General features: G+C 43.8%; 1 protein-coding gene across 4 annotated transcripts in view; it reads right to left on the reverse strand.

Moving 5' to 3' along the window:
• Nucleotides 1–15,314, reverse strand: part of KCNAB1 (potassium voltage-gated channel subfamily A regulatory beta subunit 1) — a 386,948-nt gene that overhangs the window by 71,610 nt on the left and 300,024 nt on the right. For all 4 annotated transcript variants that reach the window (XM_007086274.2, XM_007086275.3, XM_042998491.1 and 1 more), the window contains exons 3-7: nucleotides 15,094–15,131; nucleotides 10,428–10,507; nucleotides 7,832–7,876; nucleotides 4,260–4,304; nucleotides 1,722–1,765 (exon numbers count right to left, since the gene is read on the reverse strand). In XM_007086274.2, the coding sequence (XP_007086336.1) occupies nucleotides 1,722–1,765; nucleotides 4,260–4,304; nucleotides 7,832–7,876; nucleotides 10,428–10,507; nucleotides 15,094–15,131 (252 nt within the window). The remainder of the gene's footprint in view (nucleotides 1–1,721; nucleotides 1,766–4,259; nucleotides 4,305–7,831; nucleotides 7,877–10,427; nucleotides 10,508–15,093; nucleotides 15,132–15,314) is intronic.

Genomic DNA, 15,314 nt, shown 5'->3' on the forward strand with positions numbered 1-15,314 from the left:
GGTTAATAGTCAAAATATATAAGGAATTTATACAATTCAACACCAAATAAGACAAATATTCCAACTAAAAAATGGGCAGAAGACATTAACAGACATTTCCCCAAAGAATATATGTAGATGGCCAACAGGCACATGAAAAAATGCTCAACATCACTCATCAACAAGCAAATGCAAATCAAAGTCGCAATGAGATACCACCTCATACCTGTCAGAATGGCTAAAATCAACAACACAAGAAACAACAGGCACTGCCCAGGATGTGAAGAAAGGGAACCCTCTTGCACTGTTGGTGGGAATGCAAACTGGTGCAGCCACTCTGGAAAACAGCATGGAGGTTCCTCAAAGAATTAAAAATAGAATTACCATATCATCTAGTAATTCTACTCCTGGGTATTCACCCAAAGAATACAAAAACACTCATTTGAAAAGATACATGCACCGCTATGTTTATTGCAGCATAATTTACAATAGCCACCATATGGAAGTTCTCTGAGTACTCTCCCATAGATGAATGGATTAAGGAGAGGTTGTATATACATATACAATAGAACACTGCACAGCTATGAAGAAAGAATGAAATCTTGCCATTTGCAACATGAATGGATCTAGAGGGCATCATGCTATGTGAAATAAGTCGGTCAGGGAAAGATGAATACCATATGATTTCATTCGTATGTGGAATTTAAGAAACAAATGTACACAGAAAGGCAAACCAAGAGACACACTCTTAAATATAGGGAACAAACTGGTGGTTACTAGAGGAGAGGTGGGTGGAGGGATAGGTAAAATAGGCGAAGGGAATTAAGAATACACTTATCGTGATAAGCACCAAGTCATGTATGGACTTGCTGAATCACTATACTGTACATCTGAAACCAATATAACACTGTATGCTAATTGAATTGTAATTAAAAACATAAAAATTTAAACTAAGGTAAAACTATCATCGCCTCAGCATATATCCACCCAAAACCTAGTATGTAGATATTCACAGCAGTATTATTCATAAGTCAAAAAATGAAAACAACCCAAATGTACATCAGCTGATGAATGGATAAACAAAATGGGGTCTACCCATACAATGGAATTTTATTTGGCAGTAAAAATGATACATGTTATGATACATGTTACAACATGAACATTATGCTAAGTGAAAAAAGCTAGTCACAAACTATTACACATTATATGATCTCATTCATATAAAATATCGAGAATTGGCAAATTTATAGAGACAAAAGTAGATTAGTGGTTACTTGGGGCTGTGGAGGAGGGTAGAGAGAGGGTGGGAACTGACTGCAAGTGGGTACTAGGAATTAGGAAATGTTTTAAATTGAATTTACAGTGATGATCACACAACTCTGTTATGCTCAGAACCAGTGAATTGTACATTTTAAATGGGTGGACTTTTATGTTATATAAATTATATCTCAATTAAAACCTTTTAGAAAGTCTTAGGGAAGTGTTTTATTAATGTCAGCCTGGCTGTAAGGGAGAAGAGTTCTAGAAAATTTGCCCTTTTTCTTTGTGTTCTATTGTCTTCTCTGTATCACAACACTCCTACATTAAACCCCAGAGAGATTGTGGTTGATTATGATTCTTTTTATAGAAATTCCTCCCACCCCCCCACCTCCCGCCACAATGGGTTTTGAACCCTTTTGGTTGATACCTTTCTGGAATCAGCAGCCCACAAATGAAGAAAAAATGGAAGCAGCTGTACCTACCTTCGATAATATGTTTTCTTGACAGCCCTCTTTCCGTTTCAGCTCTAACAAGGAAGAAAAGCAAATGACTTTGAGTGGGGGTGTGCTTTTTCTTTCAAATTACTGTTTCAAAAGTACAGAGGAATACTCATTCTAGATTGAATTGCTAATTTTATACCCTGTTCTTGGCAAATTCTGTACCACAGGCTGAGGAGAGAAGGCTGGTGGGCAACACACTGAGCCCCTTTTCTTTGGAGATCCAGGTGATGAATTAACCATGATGCTCATCACACAATAACAACTCAGCCATACACACCGCATCCATATATAACGTGACACACAGCTCAGCCTTCCTACCTTGTTCTTAATCAATCCCCCCAAAAAAACACCTTGACATAAGTTTGTGAGCTACTGATAAGATTAGCTTTTCTGAGAAGGTAAGCAAATTTGGAAGCACCTTTTGACTTTCAAAAGAAATTTAACAATTACTTTCTGTTAAAATGTGACGTAAGTCTTTCTTACATCAGTATCCTAAGAAGACAAACATTTAACCAGGACTTTTGTCTTCTCAGACAAGCTTCAAGATCTGGCCAATTAGAAAGAAATATGGTCCTTGTGTTTCAAGTATTCATGAAATGTTTCTTCAACGTCAATACCTTTGGCATCCTCTTTTTAAAACACAGTAGTTTAGGGGCGCCTGGGTTGCTCAGTCGGTTAAGCGTCCGACTTCGGCTCAGGTCACGATCTCACACTCTGTGAGTTCGAGCCCCGCGTCGGGCTCTGGGCTGATGGCTCAGAGCCTGGAGCCTGCTTCTGATTCTGTGTCTCCCTCTCTCTCTGCCCCTCCCCCATTCATGCTCTGTCTCTCTCTGTCTCAAAAATAAATAAAAACGTTAAAAAAAATTTTTTTTTTAAATAAAAAAAAATAAAACACAGTAGTTTACTATTTGCCTTTGGTGATGTTTTATCTTTTATAAAAACATTGACTATTATTGTAGGTAGTACTCTACCACGTAACGGCTCTTGCAGATTATCTTACTATCTGTTTCTTTCTAAAGCATAGGCAAGGTTTTAAGTACCACTGCACTAAGCAACAGCTACACGAATCAGGGCACAGACAATGTAAATCTGTATTTCTCATGGGCACCATGTTGCTTTATTTTTATATAGGTTACGGTAGTAATAAAAATCTAAATTCCATCTTTCTGTCTTCATAGTCATCATAAACAGACTCAAAAACAATAAAATATGAGTGTGTGTGTGTACACATACACATTTTGATTAGAAGACTCCAAAGGAGAGGTCCTCTGTCTCCAATTTTAACTATTCCCTCTCAATTATAGGGAGGCAAATAAGATTTGGTTGGTTTGTGTTTGTTTTTGTTTCTTTGTTAAGACTCCATATTTGTGATTTCTACAAAAAGGTATATGAAACAGCTTGCTGTTTTCTTACATGTGTGTCAAAAAGGCCAGACTTCTATGTTCTGTTGAATCATGTAAGTACCAGTTTAAACACCAGTAGATTCATCAGAGGCCGATTCATCTTGTGAAAATTGTTTGCATCCTACAACAGAGAAAGGACCTCTCTTTCATTTGCCTGCCAGTGAGTGATATAGTAGCTTCTGTTATTCTCTAAAAGGCAGTCCTTTTGATCAACACGTTTGGAGCCTTCTGCAAAAATGACCAGAGACGGGGGCGCCTGGGTGACTCAGTTGGTTAGGCGTCCCACTTCGGCTCAGGTCATGATCTCACCGTCCGTGAGTTCGAGCCCCGCGTCGGGCTCTGTGCTGACAGCTCAGAGCCTGGAGCCTGCTTCACATTCTGTGTCTCCCTCTCTCTCTGCCCCTTCCCTGCTCATGCTGTGTCTCTCTCTGTCTCAAAAATAAATAAACATTAGGGGCGCCTGGGTGGCTCAGTCGGTTAAGCGTCCGACTTCGGCTCAGGTCACGATCTCACAGTCTGTGGGTTCGAGCCCCGCATCGGGCTCTGTGCTGACAGCTCAGAGCCTGGAGCCTGTTTCAGATTCTGTGTCTTCCTCTTTCTCTGACCCTCCCTGTTCATGCTCTCTCTCTCTGTCTCAAAAATAAATAAATGTTAAAAAAATTTTTTTTTTAAATAAATAAACATTAAAAAAAAATTAAAAAAAAAAAATGACCAGAGACGTACATGTGGGGTCAGACAAGATATTTTCGTCTTTGCATTCCGTGGAAGTCTCTGACTTTTGGCAGATTTGAGTAGCTTTTCTCCTGTGATGCTATGTGCTTATTTTCTTTTCCCAAAATTTGAACTCTATTTTGGAAATGGTTCTTAGAATGAGGTTGGTGTTTGAAAATCTCCGTGAATCACTTAGTAACAAGTGATCACTAACTTTCTTTGGGGCATCTTGCTAACATTGAATCCTAGGCTGATTGCCATTTCCTTCAGGGCAGGAAAAATACTCTTTCTCTCCAATCCAATTAATTTTAGTACATTAGATGTAAAACGGTTGCCCAAAAGGATAAAAGCATGAGCTACTAGTTGTCTCCTGTCAAGTAGGGAAAAGAAAAGGTATTTAACTTACTTTCCACCCCAGTAGAGTTTGGTTGTTATGACCAGGCTGGACCTCCTGTACGTTAGACAAACACACACAGAGAAATATTAAGTAAATCGCTGGTTATTGTACTGAGTCAGGATATTACAGCATCGGAGAGAATTTATCGTACCTCCCATTTAAAAAAATTGGTAAAGTGGTAAATCTGTTCATTCGTGTCACTGAAATATGGGGACAAGGGGAAGGTGGTGAGTGGGGATGTGAAGGCAGATCCTAGGCGAAGAGGTTGAAGGGAAGTGACCTATACCTGGAGGGACAGGAGAAGGAGGCTGTGACACAAGCCACCGGTTCAGGGGGGGTGTGGTGAAGAGGGTGAGTGGTAGGCATGGAGGGGCAGAAATGGTAAATGAGAGGGTGAGTGAACTGGCATAAAGGATGGATTGCTTTAGTAGCACCAGCTAATCCTTATTTCGCATCTGACATAACGTTGATTGAACGTGAGTTTTCCTGGGGCTAAATCCACCCTCTGCCAAGGACCACGGCCCTAGTGGCTCTGAGTTATTATGCTTTCCAACCATCACATTCACAGGCAGGAACTGATTGCATGGAAATATGAATGATAACATAAATTATAATAATCAATAAATAGGGATAAAATTTCTTTGAGTGTCTTATTAAATGGAAATGTTATTTTAGGAAAACAGTGCTAAAATTTTTAACGCAAGGTTTTAACCACTTTACTCCTAAGGGAATGAACTGCGGAAATCTTGTCAGCAAACTAATTGCCTTCTCAAAACCACACACAGGGCAGGAAATGGCAATCGTCTCATCATGATGGTGGAATAAGAAACAGAAACGTGTCTTGAGACCTACAGCCATATGATTTAAAATCGGGAGGCAGATCTCAGTATAATTCAGTTTCTCCAAGTATGTAATTCAATTGAACTGGTCCAGGAAAAAAAATCCTTTGAGATTCAAAGGTTAAGACCGAACTTTGGGACTGTTTGAAATAAGGCATTCCTAATTCCATCAGCCATAGAGCTGATGCCCTGGGGCCCGCAGGTATGAGAGCCTCGTAAGATTAATGATAACCAATGGGGAACAAGGGTGACAATTCTGACAGCTTAGCTGCAACAAGAAAAATTTGTAGGAAATGTCAGCAACCCCATCCCACTGAAGTTAATTCCCTGAAAAGTAATTTGAATCACTGTAATGGAAGCTCTACAGATACACGCATCTGGAGATTACACACCACAGAAGGGCCGATGTACTTTCCAGGTTCATCCATCAACCTCACGATACCTAGTGTAGCGGCAATCTGCCCCGGGGGAGCCAGATCTCTGTTAGCAAACATTTTCACAGCTTCAACAAAAGGCTGGATGGAATATTATAAAAAATTAATGCAGTCCTCTAGATTATTCAGAGAGGCTGCACACTCTATGCAAATACCATCATGGACTTCTGTTTTCAAAGTTAGGCCTTCTGGGAAACGTTTGGGTGACGCGGGTGTGCACACTAACATGTAGGCTCAAAGAGCAAGAATAGACAGCAACCTGGCAGATGACCAGTGACCATCATGGAGGCATTTCCAGCAACTCTTCTGAGTGGGTGGAGAACGATAATGTGAGTATTTTATACCGATATAGCACAACTTTCAAAATACTCCGGCATACTTTATCTCACTTTCACAGTACAGCACTTCATGAACAGTTACGCCGTCCATTTTGCAGGTGGGGAAACTGAGACTCAGAGAGGTGAAGTAGCTGCCACAGTGGGCAAGTGGTGGTCCTGGGACTAGAAGCCAAGTATGCCAGTTGAAATTGCTTTTATAGACTCCGTACTAGAATGATACAGTCTATCTTTTCACCAGCCTTGTAGGGGCAGCTGTGTGCTGATTTCAATATTCTGTAGCATGGTGACAGCTTGGGTTTTTATTTGCAAGACTGAAAGGCAGTTTGTAAAAAAAAAAAAAAAAAAAAAAAAAATGTTAATCCGTTTTCCTGTAGGTGTATAATAGGCTCTGCAAACTATGAAGAGTGATGGTTAGGTGCCCTCTGGGTGTTGAGGGGAAAGAGCTCCTGCACTGATGTTCCCCTCCTTCCTCAGGTGCTCTGTCAGCCTACACCTCGCTGCACAGCTCACCAGGGCTGTTAGTGGGCTCGTCTCTAGGGTCTCTGTTTTGGGTTGAGTTGTGTCCCCTAAAAAGACATGGTAAAGTCCTAACCCCCGGTACCTCAGAGAGTGAGCTTATTTGGAAATACGATCATTACAGATGTAATTAGTTAAATTAAGATGAGGTGATGAGGTTATACTGGAGTAGGGTGAGTCCTTAATCCAATATGACTGGTGTCCTTTTAAGAAGATGCACAGACACACAGGAGGGGAGGACGCCATCTGATGACGGAGGCAGAGGTTGAGCGCAGGCCCAAGATTGCCCGCAACAGCCAAAAGCTAGGAAGAGGCAAGGAAGGGTTCTATCCAGACTTACAGAAAGAGCAGGACACTGCTCAAACCTTGATGTTGCACTTCTGGCCTAGAGAACTGTGACAGAACACATGTCTGAAGCCAGCACTTTGTTCCAGGAGCCCTAGGGAAGTGATTTGGGCGGTGATGGACAGACCAGCCTTGTGAGTGGGAAGGTTACTCAGGCAAGGTGGAGGACTGGGCGGGAATATGAAAATTCTTCCATATTTAAGGGTGAATATCGTCTTTTCCTAATCCCCTTACAATCCCTGGAGTGGGGGAGGAGGAGAAAGAAGGGGGAGAAAGTAGGTCATCGAACTTCTTTTGTTCACATCTCCATAAACTTCTGGGTCTCCATTTCCACTAATACCACAGAGCTGTTGTTTATTTGGCCAATGGCAAATCTGCCAGAGCAGAAGAGGACCCCAGACTTGTTCCGTGGTCTTTGCCTGATTCTGTACTCCTGCCGGGGAAGAAGCGACTGTCATGGTTGACAGGCATGGTGAAATGGAGGGGGATTGCCGCCCCACGCCCCACAGAGGCGGCGTTCCTCTTTACCACTGGATACAGACACCATGGAATGGGATGCGACCCCTCAAGGACAGCAGATGAAGCACTTCCCTGAACGCCCAGATAATAGGGCTCCTGGCACACATCAGAGGCGCGGGCTAATTGTGTTCAGATAAGAGAGCTTTGTGGTATTTATCACAAGGACTTCTCTTTTCATCACTTCTTTGCATCCAGAGTTGTCAATAAGATGAACAGTGAACATAAGTACATGTATAAAATCAGCTTCCTATCAGCTGTCTTTCTTCACCAAATTATCACTAGCAGTGGTGAGAAACCATGGAAATACCCCTTTCTTTTATGCATGAGTATCTCATGAACCTCCCCTCCTCTCTGCTCACCCCCATGGTAAGTCATTGTGATCAATGACTAGTCAATACTTACTAAAGCACAAATAATGAACTTGTTAGTATTTATTTCCAAACCACTATAAATCATTTCTTTACCAAAAATTGACTTTTTTTTTTGACAGCCTTTTGTTTAGTTGTCATGCAATTTTATCTTTCCTTCTCTGGGACAAAATAATAACAGTCTTTTGAAAGAGAAGTACATGATTATGGTGAATGCATTACCTCCAGCCTTTCTTCTTGATGATGCTCCCCAGAATCACTTCAGCCCTGGAAGGGAAACAGATAATAGCTCAGGATACAATGTCCTGGAAACACAAGAGTCAATCCAAAAGCACAAGAGCCATTCGTTGTTTGAACTCTCAGTGCCTACATGTCCTGAAAATAGAAGCTGCTCTCGGCTAGTAGCACAGTTTCCGCTGTTTCTGCTTGTGCCTGCAGAATCCTGCTCCTGGAGCATTCCAGAAGCACCTGCCAAATCCTGACACACTGGCAGGAGACCGCCTGTGGTCCTGATACTAAGAAACAACAGAGTCACTTGGCAGTTCGGTGCTTTTGAACCGCTGATCCCATTTATAAATATCCTGCTTGGCAGAGTCCAGTGGGAGTCAAGGTTACCCTTCTAATTGCTGTGGTCTTCAATTGTGACCAGGGAGGACAATGAGACCTTGTCCTATTTAGATAGAAAATACAGATTCCCCGGAGATCTTGCAGGATGAAAAAACAAACAAACAAACAAAGCAAGCAAAGAAAACAAACCATGTGGGTGTTTAGATGTCCCAGAGGCTAGGGCTGCAGATGCAGTGGCCCACATAGAGAATGTCCTGGGTTCTAGTGACAAGTGTTGCCACAGAAGGAAGGTGCAGGGAGATGTAGAGAAGTGTTCTTCCCGCCCCTACAGTGGGTCGTGGAGAGGTACAGCGAAGACGTCTCTGCTGTCTTCTCCCCTCCACCTACCTGAGCCAGGACCCAAGGTTAAGGAGACTAAAGTTTTATTGTAGGTCCCTCCCAGTCAGATCAATGTTGTAAGAAGCAGGTGGGCCCTCAGAGGCTTTGTGAATGGGGACATCAATGGAATTAGCACTTTGTTCATTGGGGTCCTATAGATGGGGAATCGTCACTAAACACTGTTTATCTTAGCTGAAAGTTCTGTCTGTGTTGGAGTGCCCAGCCTGACATTAACCATGCTGCGGGGTAGCTATGGAGCATGCTCCAGAGAGACATGCAGGGGACGTTGCACCAGTGTTCTCTTCCCCAGCCCTCTGTTTCTGACACTGTCTTTTGCAACTTTGCATTTCATAGCGGGAACCTAGCTTAGGTGCACACCGGAACCTAGCTCATTTGCACACTGGACAGTCAGTCAGTAATTAACCAGGACTATCAATCATAGTAGAAATACAAACAGGACTTCCCTTTTCCAACCTTAGCAGGATTCAACAAAAGAAGAAAACACTGAGAAAGGCTCAGATGTGGGAAGGAGGAAGGCCTTATCAATTGTATTTCCTCTCCTTGGACTCAACAGAAAACATCAGGGATGTGGGCTCTGAACTTCCCTGATCGTCCTCAAACACAGATCTGCCGTTGAGAAGGAGGAAACCACGCAAGGACAACACAGATCGGGCGACGATGAGCCTGATTCCGCAAGTCCAGCAGTTTGATTGTGCTCCTCGCCTGGAAGAGGGTGCTGGGGAGTGAGGCCTGTGGAGGATTAGGTGCCACAGTCCTGGTAGAAAATGGCAGAGCTGCTCAAACAGTTCTGGGAGCTACGTGAGTCAGTCTGTCTGTGTTGGCAGCAGGTGGCCAAGGTGCGCCAGTTCTGTTCTGAGACGTGCTTCTCGTGCCGGGACGTAGAGGGCATGAACCTTGAGGTCTCCCCAAGGGCACATTCCCCACATGGTGTGATGAGCAGTGAGCCCAGTGCCAGAGCCCGGAACCTGTTCTCAGGTCCGTGGGAAGGTTGTAGTTGGTGTGGCTTCTCCACCAAGGCCCTTTTGCAGTCCTCTCTGTCCTCAGAATGGGGTCTGAAATGCCCTCTCACAAAATATACTAAATTTCTTGGCATCTTTGAGGATCCCTCCCTTAATCTCTGATCTACTTGTCATGCTAGGTGGAGGGATGGGCCTGCAGACAGGAAAAGCAGTCCCTGGTTCCCTGCAGAGAGGACGTCCCAGTTTCCCTGAAGGGTTGAGTAACTACGAGACATGGTTACGAAATAGCAAGACTAGCTTTTGAACAACTACACTGGAATCTGCTCCTTTATTTCCTCACTCCTATATCCAACTAATACTTCTTTTTTTAAAAATAAATGTTTATTATTTATTTTTGGGGGGGGGGGGAAGGGACAAAGGGAGACAGCGAGAGAGAAGGAGAGAGAGAATCCCAAGCAGGCTCTGCACTGTCAGCATAAGACCCAACACGTGGCTTGAACTCACAAACTGTGAGATCATGACCTGAGCCAAAATCAAGAGTCAGACACTTAACTGACTAAGCCACCCAGGCATCCCTCCAACTAACAATTCTTGATCTTCACTGCCACCACTCTGGTCCCAGCCACCTCTGCCCCTCAGGAAGGCTATGGCAATTGTTTCCAGTCCATTCTTCATACAGGGGTCAAGGATAGGAAGGTTTGGGGGGGTGGGCAGACGGGGCCAGAGGCAGCCAATATCCCCAGCTCTGGTGAAGGGGCTAGTGGAAGGGAGAAAAGCAACGCCACCAAAGCGTGTGGGAAGGGCAGACCCTTCTCACCAGCATGACAGCAATGGCCTGGGCAGACTCTTGGTGCCACAAATAGCACGTGAGGGACACAAAGGCACTGACTCACTTTCCAGCAGCATAGACTTCAGCAGTATCGAAGAGATTAACCCCACTTTCGTAGGCAATTGTCATCAGCCGTTCGGCAACCTGCAAGAGGATGTAAAGGTCAGTCAGAAAAAAACAAAGGTTTGCTAAACCTAGGAAGCAAGCAACGTTGAATCCTCTGGTGGTGTTTAAGAACACTGAAGTCTCACTCCTTGTTTTTATCAGTCGTAAAACAATGAGAAAAAAAAAAAGAAGATTCTACCAGCATATATAGGATAAAAGTATCCTTTCCCTCAGACAGAGACTGGGCACTACGGGAGACTTCCTTCAGTGCAGGGATTAGTCAGCCCTCAGGAGCAGTGAGGTAAGGTGGATGGATTTGTGTTGCTCACTCTGCCCGGAAGATCTGGTCTGACAACATTCCCTGTGGCAGCATCATCTCTCTGACAAAGAGGGTCAGTTGTATCACCGGTGACTCCATTTCTCTTCTTCCCCCTTTCTCTCCAAGCTAATGGGTTTTGGCAGCTGGGTGACTCCTGACCTAAAAGCCTGTGCCTTTTTTTCTTGAGGCTTAGAGGACTGCGCTGATGAACCAGAGGCTAGACAGAGTCATGACTGTTGTAAAACTCACGCCACCCACAGCTCAGCAAAACCCCAGCCGCTGTCACAGAGCAACCAGCCAGCTGAATGGCAGCCGGGAGCCAGTGAGCACGCTGGCTCACTGGGTATCCGGGGGGGCCCCCACCCGTCAGCCTGCAAATACACCTCCAAGCATCTCGTTCCTTCCTTTGTGCTGCTGAGTGCAAGGGGCAGGTGTGACAGAAGAGTACAGGCGTCGCTAGAGACAACAGCTTGAGGGAGAGCTAGAGAGGGATAGCAGTGGAGAGGGGACATTTTCCCATTTTGCTGCTAGACTTATGGGCCAACTGAAAAATTACACACCTCACAAATAATTAAAATTGATTTTTCCATTATGTTTTTGATTGTGGGCTAAGGGTGCTTCATCAGCATTTCCAAGATAAACTGTTTTCCTGTTGTTTTTAAAATCGGCATATCAAGAAAATTATTAGGCTAGCAAAAAAGGGAGTCCATGCCAATCCTTTAGAGTAATAGCAGCAAAAATGTGATTACTGCTTTTAATTTGCTACCATTATGACATTTCTCCAAAGGAGAAATGGAAAGTTAAGACAAGTATAGTTTTTCCCATCGTGACTGCCCTACGTTTAAGAAATTACTGGGCTTGCGTTTCAGATTCTGTGTCTCTCCCTCTCTCTCTGACCCTCCCCCGTTCATGCTCTGTCTCTCTCTGTCTCAAAAATAAATAAATGTTAAAAAAAAAAAAATTAAAAAAAAAAAAAGAAATTACTGGGCTTGTATCGTATGTTATCCTCGTGTTATGTCACATCACATACTAGCGGATTATTATTGGGAAAGAGGCCTTATATTATCTAGAGAGAAATTTTAAGATAAGATAAGGAATCCTGGATGGAAATTTGGACTAAGTAATGGCTGAAATGTTTCCCAACCATAAAGTTTAAAGACCTGAATGTGAAAGAATGAAGTCACTGACTTAACAAAAACTGTTTTCTGGCCTTGAGTGTACCACTTACTGGATAAATGAACGTGGACAAGACCATTTGAGCTGTTTCCATTTCAGCTTTTTCATCTGCAAAATGAGGACAATTCTGTTCAGGTCCTCCAGGTAGCCAACAGGCCTCAGTAGAAGTAGACACCTCCCTTCCAACGTGGCATGGCAGGCCTGCAAATAAGTGGCTCAGGGAAGGTCATGTGACACCTTTGGGCCAATGAGATGCAGGGACAGTTATGCTGAGGCTTCTGGCAACATCTTTCCATGTTCTTACAGGGTTTCTAGAAGAACACCTTTTTCCCTAGAGGTGCTGTTCTGAGTAAGGCTTAGAATTTCTGCAGCTGTCTTACTACCTGAGGGAGGATGTCGCTAGACAAAGGAACACAGGGCCTTCCCAGGGAATCCCTGGGAAACGCAGTGAGGCCACTGATGGAGTCTACCCTGAAGCTTGCCCTATATCTACACTTCTAGTATGAAAATCAAAATACTTTTCCCATACTGGTTGAACCAATTTGACTAGAATTTATTTTTACTTACAATTCAAGAAACCCTAACTAGCTTATAAGTAAGAAAATCTAAGTAAGAAAATCTAAGTAAGAAAATCTAAGTGCTATAAGGTATTATTATTTACAGGAGTAACATCTCTCCTGGTTTTATGATGAAGCCAAATCTTCTTTGGGGGGCCCCTCACGGAATTATGTATTGTGGTGTGTGGGTCCTTTTGATAATATCCCTGTCCAGTGGCTATTTAACACACAGGTGGATTCTCCCAGCAATAGGGATGTCATCACCTCCTGAGGCAGGACTCATGGTTGTGTCACTCAGCACATCACAACGTGGTCATTCTGGGATTCAAAATTTGTACCTGCTTTGTGCCGAGCTCACGTGAAGCAGAGAGAAGGCAGAAAAATCGGGAAGGTGTATTTATGGCTATTGGTCTGCATTTTTCCCACATGGAAATGGCTGAGCTCAGGCAAGTCAGCTGCTGGTGGGACTGTGGTCTCCCTGTACCTTCCTGTCTTCTCCTTGCTGGCATTCTCTCTGCAGGGACCTGAGGAAAGTCACAGCTCTTCTTTGGAAGGACAGTAGCCATTTGTCTGGTCTGCATCTGAGGCGAGGGCCTGTGCAGCCATTCATGATAGTATTATTGTGCAGTTTTTAGAACGGTAATTTTGAAATGATGTATTTCAGAGCCCAGACTAGCACACTCAGACCTGGGCAAGCTGGGCTCGTGGTAGCAGAGAGCAGATGCTGTAAAGGGGAGGGCAAACGTGAAAGGGGAAATGGTGCCCTTAACGGTTGGCCCCTCTGCTCCTAAAGCGAAGATATTTTTGTCTGTGTCTCCTCTCAGTACTTTAACAGGAAGGAGAAGGTGCTGCACGTGCTGGATACGGTGGACTATTAATTTGAGATCCCCCTCCCTGTCACCTACTTTCTATGTGACTTGAGCCTGTGGCCACTGTGTTGATATTTGTGGACTTGCCTCTGTGCTCCACACACCCTACCTGACGCCAGTCAGAGGGCCCCATAATGAACCCTGTGATGGCCACCCAGATCCTCCTTCAGAACAGAAGGACTTCTCCCCCTCACTGCTAGGAGTGTTGCCATCAGATGGCCTGCAGCTGTCGGTTCTCTCTGGAAATTGCACTTGGCTAAGCACGGTTGCCTAGCCCAAGGTGAGACCTGCTTCCCCGGGCGGCCTCTCTCCGATGACTGGTCAAACAAAGGATACAAATGCTCAGTCCTCTTGCCCCAACCTGGGACAACTTTGCAGGGCCATCTCAGCGTTGGGGCTCCCCATGGGGTCAGGTGTGGTCATTGTTGAGACTGCATCATGGCCCAACTTTCTAATAACTGTTCTGTATGCTAATCTCCAGTGCAGTCTGCCTTCCAAAGCATCCTCCCCGTGACAACCTCTCTGTGGCGACCTAGGCCCAATACTGGGGACATGCATTCAGACAGAGGAGAATGTGCAGATAAGACTCTGCCCCTCCCTGCCCCGAATCTGTTAAAAAAACACTGGTGACCTTGGGAGCTGTAGAAAAGACCCTCTGTTCCCCCGAGCTTCTCCTTAGGAGTGATAGTAAGAACTACCTTTATAAAGAGCTGGTTCGGTTCAGGGCCAGGCACTGGGCTGAACACTTCACAGGTATCGTCTCATTAATCTTAATCACAATCCTGCTGAGTAGGGGCTCTCCCCTGCATTTTATGGATGTGGCAACTGTTAGTAAATGCTAGTAAATCTGGTGGCAGAGTGGCTGGATCCCACTGAGTGTATCCACTCAGACATGCTATCCCAGACTCCTCAGTGGTGCGCAGGCAGGCAAAAAAGGATCAGAGGGACTTGAGGACAGTGTCCTTGGGGGGTTATTGCTGTTCAAGGCCTGCATGACTCACTTGTGCCAAAAAGACATTCCTTAAACACAGTGATAAGAATATCACTTTGGTAAGCACTGTTTTGAACGTACAAACCAAGATTTAAAGGAATTTTACAGTAAATAAACTATTACAGCTGCCATTATTGGGTGTCTGCTACCTACGAGTCAAAGGGCTATATAAACATCTCATATGTAGAACATGGTTACTCCTTTCAACAAACCTCCAATGTAAACTTTATCATCCCACTTTACATCAGAGGGACTGAGGCTCAGAGAGGTTGGATTAACTTGTCCAAGCCAGGGTGACCAACTGTCTTTTTTTTGTCCAGGACTGAGAGATCCCATGCTAATAAGGCAAAGTTCCTACAAACTAGAACCAGTTGGTCATGGTAGGTGGAACTAAAACACACACACACACACGGACACACACACACCAGCAATGAAATCTTTCCATAAAGCTACTAAATATTAATTCCAAATTGGTTTGTTCTCTAACAACTGAACCTGCACATATAATAGATTGACAGCCTCAAGGGCTATTAATAGTCTAAACGTGAAAAATACCAGGAGATAAAACTGAAAATAATCTTTGATTCAGTCTTAACCACTTCCCGTGATTGAAACATTATCCTTATAAAATGCCAGGACCCCATGAAGAATACTCCCACTGTACAGCTTTACATTTTCTTTGATCAGCAATATGGAAACCAAAAGTAACTTACCTCATCTGAAATTTGACCTCCAAATGTCACCCATGTTCCTAGAAAATAAATATTTGCACATTATTTATGATCGTTTTTCTCTTTAAAAATTATTTATTTATTTATTTATTTATTTATTTATTTATTTATTTTAAGAGAGACAGAGAGAACGACTGGGGGAGTGGCAGAGAGAGAGAGAAGGAGCGAGAGAATCCCAAGCAGGCTCCACATCGTCAGCACGG

This window comes from Panthera tigris, chromosome C2, assembly GCF_018350195.1.
Source record: "Panthera tigris isolate Pti1 chromosome C2, P.tigris_Pti1_mat1.1, whole genome shotgun sequence".
NCBI classification, from domain to species: Eukaryota; Metazoa; Chordata; class Mammalia; order Carnivora; family Felidae; genus Panthera; species Panthera tigris.